This window comes from Branchiostoma floridae, chromosome 8 (genome assembly GCF_000003815.2).
Source record: "Branchiostoma floridae strain S238N-H82 chromosome 8, Bfl_VNyyK, whole genome shotgun sequence".
NCBI classification, from domain to species: Eukaryota; Metazoa; Chordata; class Leptocardii; order Amphioxiformes; family Branchiostomatidae; genus Branchiostoma; species Branchiostoma floridae.
The window spans coordinates 21,409,603-21,430,913 of record NC_049986.1 but is presented as its reverse complement, the minus strand read 5'-3'; the positions used below and the strand labels follow the sequence as shown (position 1 = coordinate 21,430,913).

Here is a 21,311-nt window from a genome sequence, read left to right as displayed (position 1 = left end):
CCAGTTCCAAAAGTTGACCTCATTGTCCCAGGGTCAGTGCCAAGTTATTGGCCAATTTTCTCTCCTGTCATATGGACTCCTCTGTGTATTGGCCCTGGTCAAGTGGTAGTCATAAGGCAAGGGACAATCAAAGTAAGTTAAGAGTCATCGGAGTGTGTCTCAGTATCTACTGATAGTGGATTGTGACGGCGCTGGGTCCGCCCAAGTCCCCAGTGGGGAGGTAGTTGTGACATCTGCGGACATGTCAGGAAAAACTGTGTCTAGATTGGGCCTTAGTCATAAGGTAAGGGACAATCAAAGTAAGTTAAGAGTCATTGGAGCGTGTCCCAGTATCTGGTGATGGTGGATTGTGACAGCGCTGGGTTGGCACAAGTCCCCAGGATCTGCTGATACTGTAAAAGTTCATGGGGATTTAATTTCTCGGTAGTGGGAGAAAGGACTGTCCACGGTGGTTTTAAGTTCGAGGTTGGACCACGCACTGTAGTCTCTTACTGCCTTGGAATAAGTTCCAAAAAATTCGCGGTGAAGTGGCCACTACGAAAACCGTGAACATAAAACCACAGTGAACATTTCTGCATTTACACTTACAGTAGTGGGTTGTGACAGCACTGGGTCGGCCCATGTCCCCAGTGGGGAGGTAGAGTTCCCCTGGCATGAGGCTGTGCCAGGATCAGCATGTCTGTATCACCTAACCCCTGACCTTTGCTGTTGACAGCCTTGCCCTGTATTAAAATGTGAGCTAATAGGAAGGAAATAGGAAGTAGGCTGTGGTCAGCAGCACCCTGAAAGACTAAAGTTTCTGCAGTTCAAACTTTCTTCTTAGTGAAGCCTAGATGAATCGCAAAGGAGTGGTGTACCAGGGACTTCACAGGATGAGATTTCTCAACTTTTAAGTCGAAGATATTGAACACACACTAGTAATACTATGTGTCTTTTTTCTCTATTATTTGAGCCTGAAACAAATCACCTTGCTACATGTAGATCAGCAGTTCTCTGAGCATCAGTTATTATGCGGCACATGTTTTTATTAATTTTGTGCAATTAATAAATTTTGTTTTTATTGTCCAGGTCGATACTGCAATGAGGATGTGGATGAATGCATGCAGTCCCCAAACATCTGCTTGAACAGCGGAACGTGCCACAACACCGTGGGGGGTTACAGCTGCGTGTGCGTGAACGGGTGGATCGGCGACGATTGCAGCGAGAACTTCGATGACTGCGCCTCGGCTGCATGCTTCAACGGGGCCACCTGTCACGACCGTGTGGGGTTCTTCATGTGCGAATGTGCACCTGGAAAGACAGGTGAGGTTTTAGCCATATCTGTTCAACAAAGTTCTTAACACCCAAACAATATATAAAGAGATATATACATATGTATATATGTATAATCACTAACAGATGTTTCAGTGACTGTCTGTAATTTCCTCAGTGCAGCACTGACTTGTTCTTCTTCATGGCTGATGATAATATACTGGTTATGCACCAAAAGCTTTTTCAAACAGTGATTCACCAACCTAAGGATACTATTTACTGTCAAATACGATAGTGTTGCTCTGGTCTCAATATTGCAGGTATTATTAAAGGGATAGTTGCTTCGGAGCAAAGAGTTATTCTACACCTATTTGATGGAAGCTAACTCAAATGGATGACGTTTTTATTTTTGTGCAGGTCTTCTGTGCCATCTGGACGATGCCTGTGAGAGTAGCCCCTGCAACGAGGGTGCGATCTGTGACACCAATCCTGTCAACGGTCAGCCCATCTGCACCTGTCCTGACGGCTACGAGGGTCAGCTGTGCATGCAGGACATAGACGAGTGCGCGCTGGGGGAGAACCCTTGTGAGCACGACGGAGAGTGCAACAACGTCCCAGGTTCCTTCACCTGTACGTGTACCGACGGGTTCACCGGCGACCGTTGCGAGGTGAACATCAACGAGTGCGCTTCCAACCCGTGCCAGAACCAGGGCACGTGTATCGACGACATCGGCGAGTTTCGCTGCGCCTGCATGCCGGGATTCGCCGGGGACCTTTGCGAGACTGACGTCGACGAGTGCGCAAGCTCCCCTTGCCTCAACGGTCTCTGTAGGGACGGCATCAACAAGTACGAGTGCGAGTGTGACCCGGGCTTCGAGGGCACGACTTGCGAAAACAACATCAATGAGTGTGCGAGCGGGCCGTGCCGCAACGGGGCGCACTGCTCTGACTTGGTGACCACGTACGCGTGCACCTGCTTGGAAGGTTTTACCGGCACCGACTGCGAGCTAAACATTGACGACTGCCAGTCTAATCAGTGTCAGCACGGCACCTGCGTTGATGGCGTGGCTTCGTTTACGTGTTCGTGTGAGCCGGGGTACAACGGCCCCCTGTGTGAGTCCCCGGTAGATGAGTGTGACAGCGATCCCTGTCAGAATGGCGGCACGTGCGAGGATCTTGTGAATGGATATCGCTGCAACTGCCTGGCTGGAACATCTGGTAAGGTTCAGCTTCTCTCAGTTCATACAATTAAAAGCTAAATTTGTGTTCATATTTTTGTAAACTGTAAATATTACCACATGAAAAGCCTGACAATGAACTAGTTATACTGTTATTCTGTTTGCAATATCACTGTAAGAACATGACTTCCTTGTGCATAGACATCCATTTCTATTATCATTTTACTAACTTTAAAAAATCTGGAGAGTTGAAAAATTTGTTGGTAATTTCAAGTCACTCTTACTAGTTTCTTTGGTACTCACATCTCTTCTAAGTCTATTCCTGACATTATGTGACATTGTAAAGAGCATGTAGAGAGCATCTTACTGATTTTTCCTCCACCTTATGCGCAGGGTCTAACTGTGAGGTGAACCAAGACGACTGCACTGGGAACCTGTGTGTCCATGGGGTCTGTCAGGATGGCCTGAACGACTACACCTGTCAGTGCGACGGGGGCTACGAAGGTAAGAACCAGCCCATTCGAGATACTTCCAAGCCATGCTGTCTTGATGCAGGAGTTTGATCAACCAAGCTTGTTTTATTTGTGATAGATGCTTAGCCGTCAGCACTTCTAAGAATACTCTCCACTCACTACCAGTTTAGTAACCTCTTCTTGTACCTTTGTCCTGTGCAGCTCTAGGACTGAAATGTAGATGGGCACTGCCACTGTACACGGAAAGGTCTTAAAAGTGTTTTTAAGGAAGATATTGACATCTGAACTATCTTTTTCAGGTAATAATTGCGAGCGGGAGATTGATGAGTGTGCCTCCTCTCCCTGCCACAATGGCGGGATCTGTCACGACCTGGTGAACGCCTTCAGCTGCGAGTGTCCGCCCGGTTACCACGACCAGCTGTGTTACTCCAACGTTAACGAGTGTGAGAGCAGTCCCTGTGCTCACGGCACATGCCAGGTGAGACGTGGCTCTTCTGTATTCTCTTAACCAAATAAATGGTACTTTTTGTTGTATTTTAGTGTCTAGATTTTTTTTAAATGTCAAAAAACATATAAATGAAATGTATAAAACTCAGATGATTAATTTCTCCCTGTTGCTTACCCTGCAACAAATGCAATTTGAATTAGATTTAGTGTACTAGTGGGGTAGTGGTAGATTTTCAGGTAGGACAACTACTGAGGGAATCTTGTTTTCTTAGACATCATCTTTTCACCAAGAAAGTAGATCCACAATACAAAAAAGCAGTGATGGTAGCATTGTTTTACTATACACATGAAGATGAAGAAAGTACATACACAAGTTAGATAAAATGTTAAAATCTTGTTTTTCTCCCTATTTTAGGATGGAATCAATGATTACACCTGTACATGTGAAACCGGTTACGAAGGGAAGAACTGTGACGTGAACATTGACGAGTGTGCCTCTAACCCCTGTCAGCACGAGGGGCAGTGTGACGATGGCATTGGGAGATACGAGTGCCAGTGTCTCCCAGGATACGAAGGTAATGTGTGCTTCCTGTCGACTGCTGATATTGTGTACCTTTCTGTGTGTACTCTTGAAGAGTAAGACATTGTAAAAATGTATGTTTATTTGTTTTGCATAACCAGTACACTATAGGTGTGTTGGTAATCTTTAGGCATAACTGATAGGTTTTGTATAATGAATGAGTAAGTAGAAGATAGGACTGTACGGTTTGATCCACTCACACCTGGAAGGACCCTTAATCTTTTTGTATGGGTGGAGGGTTCTTCCAACATGCTCTTGTTGTTTCTCTCAAACACAACCGTTGAAAGAGTCCTTCCTAGTGTGAGTGGATCAATTCCTACAGTCTGGTCTCCTAGATGGTATACAGAAATAACACCTGATATGTCAATCCCTCCACAAATGTAGTAAATCCCAACAAGTAAATAAATACCCGTACGTGTGTTTCCACAGGTGTTAACTGCGATATCAACACGGACGAGTGTGCCAGCAACCCCTGCCAGAATGGTGGCCGGTGTCTGGACGGTGTCAACAACTACGTGTGTGACTGCGACCTTCCCTTCGTGGGAACCAACTGCCAGACGGAGCTAGCGCCCTGCCGCCCCAACCCCTGCGAAAACTCGGGCGCCTGTATCCCCTCAGCCGACTACCAGACTTTTACCTGCAACTGTGCGGATGGGTTTGAAGGTAAACTACCTGGTTGTGTTTTCTCTACATACATGGACCTTCAGGGTTAGATTATTACCTCTTATTGACAAATTTTCTCTTAAAAGTGGCCTATTGTTGCAAAAAGTTGGAGTCAAGAAAGAATGCATTTTCCTAAGCTGGTCTTCAGAAGATTTATACTTTGTCAGTTTAGTCTTGATTGATGTCAACTCAAGTTGTATTGCTTTTTAAACCAACCAGTACATAGTCATCTGAAATTGATTCATAAACAGTAATTTCCTTTTCTGTATGTTTCCACCACTTGCTCTCTCCAAAACCTGTCCAAAGTACAACTTACAATGTTTCCTTTCCCATATTATTGCAGGTGAAACGTGTGCTTATGACATTACTTTTGAAACCAACCAGTACAAAAAGTAATTTCTTTTTCTGTATATGTCCACAACTCGCGGTGTCTCCAAAACCTATCCAAAGTACAACTTACAATGTTTCCTTTCCCATATCATCACCACAGGTGAGACGTGTGCTGATGACATTAACGAGTGCCAGTCCAACCCCTGTAAGAACGGCGCACCCTGCGTCAACCTGGAGGGAGACTTCCGCTGCGACTGTCTCACGGGCTTCGCAGGCGAGCTCTGCTCAGTCAACATTGATGACTGTGATCCTGGTAAATACATTCGTCTACACTTCTTACTTATCCTTCTCCCAGCTGAAGTAGCCTTTTTGCAGCAGATTAGTATTTGTTTGGTAACAGGGATTTAGTAAAAATATGTTAGACTTGCGTTTCATCCTCACAAAAGCATGCAAAGAAACAAGCAACTTCACTTCATCTAAATACTGCAACCGAAAAGATGTTAAGTGTATAGGACAAAAAAATTAACCAATCCAGCCTGTGTAAGACTAAGATACAGAAGTTGGAAGTATTGCTGTAGAATTCTGAATAATTCTGGACAAGTTGTGCTATTTTCTGCTGTGTCAACGCACACATTTCATAACAGTTTGGACCTTGTGCCGTGCCTTGCTAAAAGGATTGCCTGGATTAAATGCCTACCACAAAAGCACTTTACCCCCCGACTTCTAATGTGCCCAAAGTTGGGATGGGTTGTTAAGAAAGGAAATGGCATGTATCACAGTACAGATGTCCCAAATGGGGGGGATATGTCCTGCCTACGACCCCGGAATGGCCCTTTTCTGGCCGGCCTCGGATATTTCAGGAATTAACGACCCTGAAGATTGGTTAGATCTATCGCTCACTGTCGCACTTCCTATGGAATTGGCACGAGGAGGATTTTCGTGGCGCGTTTGTCGCTATAAGCGGGAAATGTTTCCCATTCCGACCCGCACTAAAGGCGCTGCTTGCGCCGTGCCGGGCGGGCGTACGCCCCATTTCTCCTAAATAACTTCCAAACCGCCGGCATTTCACAACTTCTCATGGCTGAAAAGTTACGCTTCACTAAAGCACAATGGTGTGAGAACGCCACATTCTTTGTCAGTGAAGCTGCTAGTGTGGAACCACTTCTCATATCCAGCACATAGTGTTTCATACAATGCCTACCTGTTGTTAGATTGATGTTACCTGCCCTTTTCACTAAAACTATTGTAAAACTTTACCTGTTAACCTTTAACAGTACAGACAGAAGTATTAGAAAAATGTTGTTTACAAAGACTTGCTGCAAAAGTTGAGACAGGCCTGTGTGAAATCACTTCTTATATCCAGTACTGTTATAAGATAGATGTTACCTGCCCTTTTCACTAAAACTATTGTAAAACTTTTAACCTTTAACAACACAGACGGAAGTATTAGAAAAATGTCCATGGTGTGAATATGCATCTTGTTAAGTTGTTTACAAAGGCTGCTGCAAAAGTTGAGACAGGCCTTTGTGGAGCCACTTTTTACATCCAGTACTGTTGTAAGATAGATGCTGCCTGCCCCTTTCACTAAAACTTTTGTAAAAGTTGTAACCTTTAACAGTACAGACAGAAGTATTAGAAAAATGTTAGCAGTTGGTGGTATGAATATGCATCTTGTTTACAAAGGCCTGCTGGAAAAGTTGGCGCAGGCCTGATATGACTTGACAGGTACAAATTTGTTGGCCTTTGATGTTAGTGGAAAAGTATGGCAGCAATGCCAAACATGCCTGAAAGGCCTTCGACCTGCAGATGGCTCTGTGCAAATTTTAATTAAGAAGAGAAGCCGGAACTAAAACATTTTTCACCCTTGTTAATAGCGTTTTACACATTTAAAGCATTCATGTTTTATTCTTCCCTTTCCCCAGACCCTTGCCATAATGGTGGAACATGTAATGACGGCATCAACAGCTACACTTGTTCCTGTATGCCTGGCTTCGGTGGCACAAACTGCGAGGAGGACATCGACGAATGTTACTCTAACCCTTGCCAGAACGGAGGGCAGTGTATCGACGCGGTGAACGGCTATGCCTGCGACTGCGTGGTGGGATTCATTGGAACGAACTGCCAGACAAACAAGGATGACTGCACCTCTAGGTATGGCGCTGGCGGAATTCACGGCATTTTCCTATATGCAAGAGATGTGGATTGCATCCGCAGATGGTTAAACAATTAACACCATGAGAAAGCGGTTGGGAACTTCTATGTACTTAAAACATATTCAGCAGCAGCTTGTATAGTTCTAAAGCAAATAAATAATAGTAAGAAGTACTTGCCAACGTGATGCTGATAAAGATGATGACTATAACACTGGTAACAGGTGGTGAATCATGCACAAACACTGTCCACTTAGACTATAAAAGCCTCTTAACTTTCAAGCAAAACCCCACTACATTTGATTACTAATATTGAGTTTTACAAAGCAGTCTAAGAGAGCATTTGTCATACAGTAGATTTGCGTAGTCTATGTTACTAGAGGTACTTGATTTGAGGAATTTTTTTTTGAATGTTCAAATTTCCTCTATTTTTTCAAACATGTGTTCCCTACTCACCTTTTTAATGGGTGAGTAGAGATAGTTATTTTCTTATCAGAAGAAACATAAAGCAAAACATCAACTATTCCCTTGTTCTTCTCCATGACAGCTCCTGCTTCAGTGGAGGCACCTGTATCGACGGCATCAACACCTTTACCTGCCATTGTCCCTCTGGCTTCACCGGTTCTAACTGCCAACACGAGATTAATGAGTGTGACTCCAACCCGTGCCAGAACGGTGCGACATGTGTGGACCAGACTGGCTACTTCTCCTGTATCTGTACCTATGGGTACGAGGGAGTGACTTGTCAGGTACCTTTTCTTCTTTTCATTTTCTTCATCTTTCACCAGGGTAAAAAACACACTAAGGCTATGGCCTGGTTTTCAGGTGTCCCTGGACACAAACAGAACTTGAACAACATAACTGGGATATACACAGTCTTTCTTGTCTTGTAGTTTATGATGTTCTGGTTGTTGCTGCTGCTCTGTTGCTACCATGCTGTATGCTTCTGGTGCTGACCTGAACAGTATATTGTAGTGTATAATACACGAACACAGGAAAATAATTTGACAATATAATGGTTTTGTTCATAGAAAGCCACACTTCAAGCACCATGTAGAAGCTGTATTGAAAATGTGGTATTGTAATGATCAAAACTATCAGTTCACTACTGTACTCAGCTAGCTGTTACGAAGAATAGCTTCTCTCGTAGAACTAGTGTGGTATGTCAGATGGTCTCACATCTGTATCTTTGTTAAAATTTGGAAACCTTTTTTCCTAACGGTTTGAACTCGATGTGGTTACAGAGCCAGAAGGACCTGTGTGCTGATGATCCTTGTCGTAACGGAGGGACGTGCACGCAGTCCGGTGATCGCTACGAGTGCCTGTGTGAGGACGAGTGGACAGGACTGATCTGTGACATGACTAAGGTGTCCTGTGCTGCTGCTGCCTCTGAGAGAAGTGAGTAAAACTGTATTTTCTAACTTATTTGCTCACATATACAGTGGAAAGAGTTGTTGAAAATCACTATATGAATGAATGGATTTTTATTGCTCAACAATCGCACAAGTTACAATGTATGGCAAACAATAACAAGTACTAGCTAAATAATTGTACAACAAGGTTACATACAGAACAACAAATATTAGATAACAGCACGCATGGTCATATGACTTTTGTGAAGTCACATGCAAGACAAGAGAGTTTAGTATGTTGAAAAGTGAAGAATTCTTTTGGATTCTAAGAACTTGCATTGCATGTTTACAAGAAAGTTGACACTTACTAAAAACCTTATTTCTAATTTTCCAGGCGTTCTCCTGGCTGACTTGTGCCAGAATGGCGGCACATGTGTCGACACCGGCAACAGCCACAACTGCAACTGTGCCGCCGGGTACAGGGGCAGCTACTGCTCCGAGGAGATAGACGAATGCGCTTCCTCGCCGTGCCAGAACGGCGCCGAGTGTCGGGACGGGCTGGGCACCTACACCTGCGCCTGTCGTCCCGGTTACCAGGGGGTGAACTGCGAGCAGGAGATTAACGAGTGCATCTCTAACCCGTGCCAGAACGGAGGCACCTGCATCGACATGGTAAACGAGTACAGGTGCTCCTGTCCTCCAGGGACTCAAGGTGAGTTTGCGAGTTCGGGTTACTTTCTCTGGAATCTTTATCAGTGATTCTTTAATGAAAGTTGGACACTGTGTGATGCAAAGTAAGTACCACATGTGCTCTCCATGTGTCAGACATTTCAGAGATCATTCAGAGAGAAGAGAGTTTACGTTTCTTCCACAAGAATCTCTAGCCTGCATTTCACAATCTCTTATTGTCAGGCTGTTTAGGTCTCCTCACAAGAGATCGGAGACATACACTCCTAAGCCAGGAGACTGATTTAGAGAATGAGCATTACCAATAGTTACACTTCATCTTTAACCAAAACAGAACATCACACACACTCCTTTTATACTAGTGAGCCACACACAAATACACTTAGCACAAACTAAACACACATCTAAACACAGTTTTCTTTCACTACCTTCTGTAGGACTTCTTTGTGAGATCAACAACGACAACTGCTTCGCCGGTGCCTGCTACCACGATGGCACCTGCGTGGACGGAATCGGCGAGTTTACCTGCCGCTGTCGCCCTGGTTACGTGGGTCAGCGGTGCGAGGGCGACGTAAACGAGTGCCTGTCCAACCCGTGCGATGCCGAGGGTACGCTGGACTGTGTACAGCTGGAGAACGACTACAGCTGTGACTGTAAGCCTGGGTACACCGGAGGGCGCTGCGAGAGGACTGTGGACTCGTGCGAGTCCGACCCGTGTCTAAACGGAGGGGCCTGCTCGCAGAGTGGGAACAACTACGTCTGTGACTGTGGACCGGTGAGTGGGCTGCTGTTATTTGATTTACTGAGATTCATGCCCAGAGACAAGTTGCAAGGCTGTAAACAGTAAAAGTGCCGCAGTCTAGTCTCTAGTTCTAGACATGATTATATCTATGGGCACTTGTTACCCCTTTTGCCGACTTGCATTCAAAAGTTTGTTTTTTTAAACCATTTCTCTGCTTAGCCGTCAATACTTTATACTTAGTAGAGATAGTATTTGGGAGACAAACGCACTCCAATAGTCATCAATTGTAATGGCCCTTGTGGCCAGAGGGCTATAGAAATCGCATTCTGCCCCTCCTTGAGAAGATTCTATCTTTCCTACCCTTCTGACATTTTTCTTGATCCTTTCCAGGGTTTTGGTGGAGACAACTGCGAGCTAGAATGCGACCTGGAGTGTAAGAACGGAGGCCAGTGCCTGTACGAAGACGGAGGCTTCCAGTGTTCCTGCACCAGAGACTACGCCGGGGATCGCTGCCAGTTCCACGAGAGTAACCCCTGCTTTAGCCTGCCCTGCTACAACAACGGAGACTGTCAGCAGACGGGCATAGACTCCTACCGCTGCATGTGTCCCGAGGACTACAACGGACTCGTGTGTGAAATCTACATTCCTGATATCGCCTCCGGGCCTGGTGTGACCATGATTCCTCCACATATAGGTTAGTTTTCTTCCTCTCAATTTCTCTTAGTCATTGTACAGCTGCTCTATTCATTGAAAGGTGGGAACCAAGAACTTTGTTTAGCACAGAACTGAAGTATGGAATGGGGCTTCAAACTATTTCTACAAGCAATCTTTGTGTAAATCAGTGTAGGTTTCTTGTAGAATTAGTTAAGTTGGAGTACAGTATGTCATTAGTAGATTTACCATTGTTCTTTTATATGTAAGAAGTTGACATTTGTTATGTTGTTGTTTCCAGAGCCAAGTTGTCCCTTGGACAGTTGTGCTAGCAAGGCGAGGGATGGGCACTGTGATGTAAGTCTTGACTTTTCATTCATAGTTTTGTCACCTCTATAGTAGTAATTATGCTCCTTACGGTCACCTCATGATACATACAGTTTAGTGGCTATAAAATGTCAACTTCAACATTTTGCAACATTTTGGCAAATTGAATGTTTCTACCTGTATACGCACAAACTGTGGTAAAAAAACTCAACGATAACCTGTTCAGTTCAATATTGCACCCAACGGCATAGAAAGCATAACTCTTTTAGCAAAGGTAAGAATATAGAAGTTGAAGAGAAGTGATGTTTACAATGTTGTTGTCTTGTTTTTTCCTGCAGGAGGAGTGTAACATCCACGAGTGTGACTGGGATGGCACGGACTGCGCCCTGGGGAACCACCCCTGGGCCAACTGTACCTCTTCGCTCCAGTGCTGGAACTACTTTGCCGACGGAAACTGTGACCAGCAGTGCAACACGGAGGAGTGCTTCTACGATGGGCGAGACTGTGAGGAGAATCCGCATCCAACCTGCAAGTAAGTGTACAAAATAAAAAAGGATCGTAGTTAAGGTATGTGTAGATATGTTTTCATGTCTAAATGATTTTAAAAGAGACGTTTAATATGAAATTCCATCTAACTCCAAAATCTCACACATGTACAGTAATGTTACGAATATGCTGTCAAGAATATGCACCCCAAGAATATGCTGTCTACACACATTACAAAACTACATTGTATGTAGCCCAACACAAACACCTTACTTAGTGCACACAGTCAAAATTGATTTGCACAAATTGGCTACAAGGTAAAGTGCACGTGCACCAGTATTTCAAGCCCTGAATCACCATCATTAATTACACAGTTAAATGTCTGTTGTTCTCCATCACAGAAAGGTAAGACATGCTTGCACAATCGACCATTCACTGATGCTAACTAAACCACCTCTGTTATCCTTCCCCAGCCCTGTGTACGACACCTACTGCGGAAACTTCTTCGGGGACGGGAACTGCGACAGCGGCTGTAACAACATGGAGTGCGGTTACGATGGCGGGGATTGTGACGAGGAGTATCCGCCCGTCACAGCTAAGGGTTACCTGGTCATGATCGTGGCGGCACCGCCCTCTGTCCTGCTCAACAACTCTGTCTCCTTCCTCAGGATGTTGAGTGAGTGTCTTTTATAACTTTTCAGCTCAGTGATATTGTTCCTGTGAAACTGGTGCAGTTGGTAGAGTGTTTTTCTTTCATAGGTCATGATATTGATCCAGAAGAGCCAAAGACTTGGGTAGGTCATGAGTTTGACCCAGTTTTTCAAAGACATGAAAAATGGTACATACTGCTTTCTCTTCTCAGCACTTAGCATTTTGTAAAGAGGATAAGAGTTAAAAAACATACCACTACCAGTGGACTAGCTCCCTGCTGCAGTGATTATGCATAACTATTTTTTTGCCTGCTTGGTAATGAAAAAGAAGCATCATGCTTTGTCCACAGTCTAAGCTTGGCCACTTACAATTCCTTACATGTATTTTTAGCTTCTTGAGAACAGCTCCTTACAATTTTCCTTGTGACTTGTTCTCAGGCATCATCTTGAGGAGCTCGATGTCCTTTAAGATCGATGACGAAGGAAACCCCATGGTTTACCCCTGGTACGGTGAAGAGGTCGATGAGACCATCAGCAACCGAGCAATCCGCTCTGTCTTCAGGGCGCTTACTGGCCGCTACAGGCGAGCCACAGAGTCTGAAGTCCAAGGGTAGGTTGGATGTTCTATTTTCTCTATAGAGAGAGAAGAAACTAGGTCAATAATGATTGAGTATCACATATGCAGTTGAAATTTCTCAAGAAGACCACTGTAGACAGGATTCTTAATGCTAGTGTATATAGGGCAAATGATTCGAAGGGATCACCAAAATAGTGATCACAATGGCCAGGTGGTCCTTATGTAGAGGTGCCCACATGTACAGACTTGACTGTATTTCTTAGTATAGCCCAAAGCAGTTCTAAATATAGGACTATGACTTAGACATCAAATGTAACTGTATACTTTTGAGACTAGCAAGTTTACTAAATGATTTTGTTTTCTTGTTCTACAGCTCCATAGTGTATCTGGAGATGGACAACAGTAAGTGTTACCGAGCACATGACGACTGTTTCGAGACAGCGAAGGAGGCAGCAGACTTCCTGGCTGCCCTGTTTCTGCATGATGGACTGTCACAGTTGAGCTATCCAGTCAAGTCTCTCTACAGTAAGTTTCGCCTTCATCTACTACAGTCAAAAGTGTCCACTCAGGGGACTGATAAAATATGGTTAGGTAGACTATAGACAGTATTTTTAATGCTTGCATCAATGAGAAAAAAAAAGATCTAAGGGACCACCAAAAAGTGGCTTCTGATGTCAAAAAAGTCAAGCAAATTTTAACCAGGTATTTTGTTACTGAGTATACTCACGAGATGAGGATTATGTTATTAGTGTCATTTCGGTGTATGATACCATGTTGTTATTTTAAAGATATGGTAGACTTAATGCTAGTGGATTTAGTAACACTGTACCAGGATAGAACTAGAACAGGTACTACACTGTATGGCTTGTAGGGAAGTGTCCACATGTTTTGATTACTGTCTGCATGTGACGTAAAAGTTAGAAAATCTTACAGTCAACCCTTAGCATGACCACCACTGTTTGATCACACAACTGTGTTCCATGGTAATACTGAAGGGCTTATCAGTGTGTTGGAAAAGGCAGGTATGTTTACCTGTTGGCTAGGACTAGACTAGACCGCTGACTTACCCTGATCACACAACTGTGTTCCACGGTAATACTGTCGGAGTTCTCAGTGTGTTGGAAGAAGCAGGTATGTGTTCCTGTTGGCCAGGACTGGACTAGACCGGTTTTCCAAACAGCTGACTAACCCTGGTGTCGCATTACAGGCGGTGAGGACCCTGCGCCTCCGACGACGCAACCTTTCAACCCCCTGTACGTGGTGGTGGCCGCGGTGGGGATACTCCTGGTCATGGTGGGCCTTGGGGTGCTGATGACCACCAAGCGGAGGCGAGAGAGCGGTCAGCTGTGGTACCCCGAGGGATTCAAGCTGACCAAGGAGAGTAGGAAGGACGCTCGCAGGTCCACCCGCCGCCGCGACCCGGTCGGTCAGGAGGTTGGAATGAAGTAAGTTTGTACAAGATGAATCCCTGTTTTCTGTGTGTGTGTGTGGATGTAAGAGAGTATCCATATCAGGGCAGTCTCTGGGACGGAAACTTGCTTTTTGGGGCAGATATCCATATCTGTATAAAGAAGCCATGAAATCAATGAAAAAGGTATTATCATTATCTTCAAATAGCTGATTCAACAATGAAAATTAAGAGCTGGGCTCCTGAACAATGAGTTGAACAGAAAGAGCTGAAGCTAGTCCTAATCCGTTCCTAGAGTCTCAAACATTTTAATGAAGAAGCAAGGTAAAGAAAACAACTACAACAGGTGCTAGAAAGACCAACTAAGATCTTCACTACCCATGACTTTGTTCTTCCTAGTTTCTGTTGTCATGATTGTCTGGTTTTATTTTCTAAAATTGGACAACCGTTAAAATAAACTGTTGTTGTTAGGATGGGTGGTCTATGGTTGCTACACTGTATCCGATGTATCGCGTGTCTGTTGTGTTAGGAAGTGGGGCGCGACTGTTAGTCACAAGTAGTTTATACAGACCAGTCGTCATCACATTTGTAACATGTGCACAAGTCTGGTTGTTTGAACTGTATACAGTGAGAGACCCTGATGACAACTCGGTAAGTAGTGATGAGTTATGATAAAGCATAAAAGCTGATGTTATACCTAGATTCGTGTTTTGGGACTAGAAGAAACTAACGTGTTGCTTTTGTTTTTAGGAGCTTCACTCCTCCACAAGGAGCAACTGCTAACGTTGACGACAACGATAACGAAACTGTTCGTGACTCATCTGCCTGGGAAGATGACATGGTACCTCCTGAAGCCAAGCGAATGAAGGTGGGAAGACCTTACATGAACTGCATAGAAAACAAAGTAAAAGACAGTTACCAAAATTATATTATTATGTCCCTTTTTTATGTAATCAGGTGTTTGTGATGCTAATAACATACCTGAACAGAAAGCTGCTAAATCTTATACATATGCTGTTCCCGTGTTATTTTTCCCTTGGGACATGTTTAGTCAAGGGTCAAGAGGACAAAAATGTTGTGTACTTTCACAATCACAGTGTTTAGGAGATAACTCTTCAATTCTACATGTCCCTAATGTGTTAAGAACAAGAACAGGAAGTTGTTACACTGTAACCTTTTGCCTGTTGTTTCCTCTGCCTTGTTGTATGTTTAATTAAGATGACAAACTAAAGTAGAACATTGTTGTTTTTGTTATTGTGAAGATATTGTAATTCAAGATGTTATAACATGATGATGAAGTGTTTTGTATTTTTGTCTAGAATGTGAAAGACTCCAGGAAGTATTCCCATGTTCTTTTACTAATAGAGACTCCTGCTAAACACAAAACTAAAGGGGAACGTTGTTGTTTTTTGTCTGGACAGACGCAGCAGCCCACGCCAGGCGGAGATGCGACCGCCGACCAGACCCTGTCGGATTACGACGACACGGATCATCGCCAGTGGACCCAGCAGCACCTGCACGCCGCGGATATCCGTAACCCCGCGTGCCTGGCACAGGTCGCGCTCACCCCCCCACAAACGGAGGGAGAGGCAGACCCCTGCTCTGTGGATGTGAATGTTAGAGGCCCTGGTGAGCATTTCTTCCTCAGATATTAAACATGAGAACTCTCAATAACATAATGTTGGAGGTTCTGGTGAGCATTACTTGCTTAGACCTTTAACATAAAAACCTGTCAATTGAATGATGTCAAAACACTTTTCTTGAATATAGTTCTGAAGTAAGGAGTGAAATTCTTCTGTATTTCTTTATTATACTAGTTTTGACACAAATTGTTATAGCATACATTGAGGATTATCAAACATTTGCAGCAATACAAACAAAGTAAATGCTTCTGTGTATCATATACCACTTGTGACGTCTTACTCATAGTCACTTTAGTGCCAGTGTTGTAAGTTTTCCTGTTTTGACAAAGCAAGCTTACAGTTACTGTATGTCTTGATGCTTAAAAAGTTTAGAAAGTTGTAGTTAGAAATTAAACATTATTCGTAGCTTTGGGATAATGCCAGCTCAGAGACAGTATTAGACCGGTTTCGACTTAATTGTCTTTCTCAAGAAAATAAACATCATTAGGCTTTACTTAGCCTCTGCTGTTATATTGTTGCCAGAGAGTTAAACCCTAATTTTATCCTGTTCCCAGATGGCCTGACCCCGCTGATGTTGGCATCATTCCGAGGGGGTGGCCTGGAGTATGTGGAAGACCAGGAGGATGGGGAGGACGAGTCTGCTAACGTGATCACCGACTTGCTGATGCAGGGGGCAAACATCAACGCACAGACAGACAGGACAGGTAGGGAGAATTCAAATCATCATCGTCATAGTCTCATCTCATCCATCCCTCAGTCTAACTATTCGACCATTGGGGCACCACAGAAGACCTGGCATAAGCCTACAGAATATTTACATTAAACTGTAGCTGGCTCGACATGAAACTTGAAAGTCTCCCAAGTTCTTCAATATACATTCAGAGGGAGAAAAGCTGATCAGTAGAATAAAATTTGGTTGCAAAATACATTTCTGTTTACTTAAAAGAACTGTGTTTTAATGGTAAATAAAAAATGTTTTCAGCTTAAGTTGTCAAAAAGCAGGTTGTATGCAGAATGTTCTGTAGTATGTTTGCCTTGTGAAGTTCATAACTGAAACCTCTTGTTCGATGTTTTACAGGAGAGACATCCCTCCACCTGGCAGCCCGCTATGCCCGTGCAGACCGTGCCAAAAGACTGCTCGACGCGGGAGCCGACGCGAACGCTCGAGACAACACCGGCAGGACTCCCCTACATGCTGCAATCGCTTCTGATGCTCAAGGAGTATTCCAGGTTTGTTACTTTGCTTTATTATGGTTGGAAAATTTTCCCTATTTTAGCACTGAGTATAGTGTATAGTGTAAGAGTGAAGCATCAAATGTTAAGAAATCCACTTTTTTTTACCATCATCACATTTCTTCAGATTTGAAGACTTTTTTATTTTATTGATCTATCAATCAAATTTAGTTCTTGGGTTTCTGACTTTGTGTCTTTGACAGTTAAGACTGAGAAATACCACAATATTGTGAAAGCTTTTATTACTATTAGGAAGTTGTTTTGCTGTTGTTGTTGTTTCTGTCAACTCTTTCTAAGATGTTATCTTGTTATCTTATAGATTCTGCTGCGCAATAGAGCAACTGACTTGGATGCAAGGACCAACGATGGCACCACACCACTGATACTGGCAGCACGTCTGGCTGTGGAGGGTGTGGTGGAAGAGCTGCTCAACTCGCACGCTGATGCAAACGCCTGTGATGACAACGGTAAGCCACAACTGCATAATATCATATCATACCTCACTTGCTCAACTACCTAGTTAACTTGTTGAGCTGAAAATAAAACCCAAGATTCTCTGAGTATAGGAGTAGTGTATTTTGTTCGAAGACACACAGTTTTAACATTTTAGTACATTAGAAATTGCATCATGTTTGCTATTACTTGTTAACAAGGGTAGAAAGTTGTTTGGAATCCTGTTACCTCTTTCATGTAGTACCATTTGTTATCATATGTACTTCTGCAGATGGTGTGCTTTACTTGTACCAGGCTAGATGTTGAAACATCGTGTTTCTCTCATTTCCAGGCAAATCAGCTCTACACTGGGCTGCTGCAACTAACAATGAGGAGGCTGTCATCAGCCTGCTTAGTCATGGGGTCAACAAGGACGTACAGGACAACAAGGTGAGGGATACTGTTACCTCATTGTTCGAGTCGTATTGGCTTTTAGGTCCAAATACCCTAAGTTGCTGTTTCCGGGGTCCGACAAGTAATCAGAAACTGAATGTTAAAGGTTACTCCCAAATTCTTTTAAAAATCAAAGATGCGAGTCAAACATTTGGTATATTGTTGAGCCATTTCAAAGTAAAGACAACTACAAAGTAGCACTGGACACATTGTATTGAAAGACTCCAGAAATCTTGAGCTTAGTTTTAAAGCCAAAATGATCAATAGTAACATAGAAGGAAGCATATTGGTATATGTATAGAACGAAACTTGAGTAGAAATCATATAATATATGACCAGATTGAAACAATGAATTACATGAATTGTTTGTTCTCACAGGAGGAAACCCCGTTGTTCCTTGCCGCCAGAGAAGGCAGCTTCCAGGCCGCCAAGATTCTCCTGGACCACTACGCTAACCGTGACATCACCGACCACATGGACCGACTCCCGCGGGACATCGCGCAGGAGCGCATGCACTCTGACATCGTCAAGCTTCTGGACGAGTACAACCTTGTCCGCAGCCCCTCGCAGGCAGCCAACTGCCAGAGCAACTTCGGCGGCCACCACTTCATGAACGGCCCGGCCACCCAGCAGAAGAGAGCCAAGCCGAAGAGACCGAACAAGGGCATGCAGCACCACACCATCGCGCGCGCGGACGCGTCCAAGATGCGCCGGAAGAAGAAGATGGAAGGCACGGGCACGATGCCGCGGCACATGGATTCCACCGCGCTCTCCCCAGATGGTTCTCTTGGAGGGTCGCCGCACGGATACAACCACGGGGAAACGCCACCGCCGAACTCCATGTACGGAGTGTCGAGCCAGCACCTGGCTTTGTCTCACCCCAACCTGCACGGCGTGGAGTCAGTCGCCCTCACCAGCGGCACGCCACAGGTCGTTAACACGTTCTCCCTCGCGAACGGGCAGCCCATGCCGCGCCTCTCGCACCACACCGCCGATTCCAACTCCCACCAGGACCAGTCCACTCTGCGAGGGGGGGAGACGGGGCTGGGCTTGCACCTCGACCCTCCGGTCAGGGTGCCGAGCGACTGGCTCGCATCGCTGGACTCCCGTAACCACCACTACACGCAGTTCTCCCCCCGCATGCACATGTCGCACGCGGGCATGAACCACATGCCGCAGCAGAGTCAGAGCCCGCCGTCGGGTCTCCTCTCGCCTCCGCACAGCCACGGCAGCATCACGGGCGGCTCCCCGGCGCAGATGGCCGCCTTCCAGGCGCTCTCGTCGTCTTCCAACGCGAAGCAGCAGCAGCTGGCCCACCAGACCAACCACCACAACAACCACAGGCTGTACCACGATGGACACGGCGTGCACGGGGGCAGCCCCATGGGAGGGGGGCACCTGCACGACCCGGGCATTCCACTCAACGTCATCCCGCCGGGCGAGCTGGCGGCGCACCCCCACCAGACTGTCCTACCTCAGGGCTCGTGCGCGCAGCAGTTCGGTTCCCACGGCAACCCGGCGGAGCAGCTGCCCACCCCGCCCTCGCAGCACAGCCACGGCAACCCGCAGAGCCACGAGTGCACCCCCACGCACTACCTGAGCCACGCAGAGACTATCGTGCCCGAGAATTACCTAACCCCGTCCCCAGATTCCCCCGACCAGTGGTCGAGCTCGTCCCCCCACTCCGCCACGTCGGACTGGTCCGATGGTATCTCCAGTCCGCCGGCAGCGCAGAGCCACCGCCAACCTTACATTCCGGAGACACAAAACACGAGACAAGGCGGGCACAGCGCGCTGCCCGTCTTCATCTAGTATACTGGTTACTTATGAAGATTGTACAACGCAGAGAGAAATGTGTAAAATATTTTTGTACTGATATTGTGCCAGAGGTATTTACCTAGAAACCTAAAAAAACAACACTTTGGTTAGGAAAAGTAACAAATGTAAAACATGTCCAAGGGCTGCCTTAGTTCTTATGGTCTTTCGTTCACATTCGACGACGACGAGGACATATTAACCATAGAAACATGAAACTCTTATTTATTATATGTACATTTTGTGTTGCCTTCCATGCTCATCTCTACGTTGACACATGTAAGACTGAAAAGTTTCCAGTAGTAGATTGTACAGCACTGGTGGTTACAGGTTAGGGAGCGCCTGTCACGGAGTTTGAAAGTTATTTTGATGTGTATATATAAGGATCTTTTATTTTGAGTTCTTAAGTCTTGCCATGTGGTGGGATCATTATCATTATCATGAGGGTCGTACGAAGAGAAACCACAGTAAATTTTAAATGGTTTTAAGTGCTGAAGTTTCTAGCGTAGGTTCGAATCATGATGTTCTAGAGTCGACTTTTGTAAAGAGGTGTAAGAATCATGACAGAATCATGTGAGAGTATGTGTGAGGAAATTTTACGACAAAGCAAGAAAGAGCTAATGAAACTTTTGGGTGATTTTCATAGGTGCTAAGTGCTGTTCTCCTAGAGTTGAAATTTAAAGAATGCGTGCCTCCAATCCAGCGCTTCCTAATTTTTATCGGGGCCTACATTTTATTTCTTGGATATCTACAACCAAAGATGGGGAACTTCATCAGTTTACCACACTGCCGATTGCATTTTAGCTCTTCTTTTATGGGAGAAAGCTTTTGTGGAACTTTCAAGGCCACAAGCTTTGATATCTAATTTTTATGGTTTGACAAAAAAAGGCTGTATATGTGTATTATTGTTATTAGTTCTCTTTTCGGTTTGCTTGGATTCGAACAGCAAAACGATCGCTTACCTTAGCCAGCATCTGTACATGTACTCATCATATATTTACTGTACCCTTCAGTATTTTTTATAGAGAATATTTTAGTTCTACGTGACCTTTTGTACTTAACAACTTATTCCAGTTTCTGTGATTTCAGTAGTTTAGCGGAACAGGAACAATCGACCAACTGTATACTAATTTCTACCAGTCGACAGATATAAATAAAAAAAGGTCACTATTCATAATACCGTCTTGTTGTTTCTCTTGTCTGATAAAGTAGTGAATGGTTAGAATGAATTATTTCTAAGCAGATTTGGGGCAGATTATGTAGACTCTTTCAATACCTTTCAGGGCTGAATGAGTGAGTAACAGTAACTGAATAAAATAGTTTGTGTCTGGTGATATGTTAACTGAGAGAGCTAGTCAGTGTATCATGTTTGTCAGTTATTACTTGTAAATACATACCCAAAGAACATCCAGACACAAAACGATGTCCCGCAGCCCGCTTTATTTGTAAAATCAGCCCGTCCATACATTTTCGGACAATCGTCAAATAAACTAGTACAGTATTTTAGACCTTGGTGGTGGAAATTATGCTAACAAACTATATATATACGCCAAAAAGCAAATATTCAAGCAACTGAATATGATTTTGGAACGCCAAAAAGCAGTTCCTCAAGCAGCTGGATATGATTTTCCAAAATCCAAGAAAGTAAAATAATTGCCTTTGCCACATCACACAAGCAGTAAGTAACAGTACTAAATTTAGATATAGATCAAATGATTCTTAAATACTGAATTTGCAGATAACATGTAGTCTTGGCCTTCAGTACATAATTGACATCAGCCTT

The 21,311-nt window shown here is 44.4% G+C and overlaps 1 protein-coding gene across 1 annotated transcript in view; it reads left to right on the top strand.

The window, feature by feature from the left end:
- Positions 1 to 20,705, top strand: part of LOC118421069 (neurogenic locus notch homolog protein 1-like) — a 36,161-nt gene extending 15,456 nt beyond the window's left edge. The window contains exons 5-30 of the mRNA XM_035828235.1: positions 1,069 to 1,302; positions 1,669 to 2,469; positions 2,823 to 2,933; positions 3,202 to 3,380; positions 3,765 to 3,924; positions 4,359 to 4,592; positions 5,083 to 5,235; positions 6,845 to 7,073; positions 7,620 to 7,821; positions 8,317 to 8,470; positions 8,819 to 9,136; positions 9,549 to 9,886; positions 10,244 to 10,547; positions 10,806 to 10,861; positions 11,170 to 11,363; positions 11,791 to 11,993; positions 12,406 to 12,577; positions 12,918 to 13,069; positions 13,752 to 13,989; positions 14,703 to 14,820; positions 15,374 to 15,581; positions 16,150 to 16,299; positions 16,674 to 16,825; positions 17,148 to 17,295; positions 17,613 to 17,710; positions 18,092 to 20,705. Of these exons, the coding sequence (XP_035684128.1) occupies positions 1,069 to 1,302; positions 1,669 to 2,469; positions 2,823 to 2,933; positions 3,202 to 3,380; positions 3,765 to 3,924; positions 4,359 to 4,592; positions 5,083 to 5,235; positions 6,845 to 7,073; positions 7,620 to 7,821; positions 8,317 to 8,470; positions 8,819 to 9,136; positions 9,549 to 9,886; positions 10,244 to 10,547; positions 10,806 to 10,861; positions 11,170 to 11,363; positions 11,791 to 11,993; positions 12,406 to 12,577; positions 12,918 to 13,069; positions 13,752 to 13,989; positions 14,703 to 14,820; positions 15,374 to 15,581; positions 16,150 to 16,299; positions 16,674 to 16,825; positions 17,148 to 17,295; positions 17,613 to 17,710; positions 18,092 to 19,525 (6,740 nt within the window). The 3' untranslated portion in view covers positions 19,526 to 20,705. The remainder of the gene's footprint in view (positions 1 to 1,068; positions 1,303 to 1,668; positions 2,470 to 2,822; positions 2,934 to 3,201; positions 3,381 to 3,764; positions 3,925 to 4,358; positions 4,593 to 5,082; positions 5,236 to 6,844; positions 7,074 to 7,619; positions 7,822 to 8,316; positions 8,471 to 8,818; positions 9,137 to 9,548; positions 9,887 to 10,243; positions 10,548 to 10,805; positions 10,862 to 11,169; positions 11,364 to 11,790; positions 11,994 to 12,405; positions 12,578 to 12,917; positions 13,070 to 13,751; positions 13,990 to 14,702; positions 14,821 to 15,373; positions 15,582 to 16,149; positions 16,300 to 16,673; positions 16,826 to 17,147; positions 17,296 to 17,612; positions 17,711 to 18,091) is intronic.
- The last annotated feature ends 606 nt before the right edge of the window (positions 20,706 to 21,311 follow it).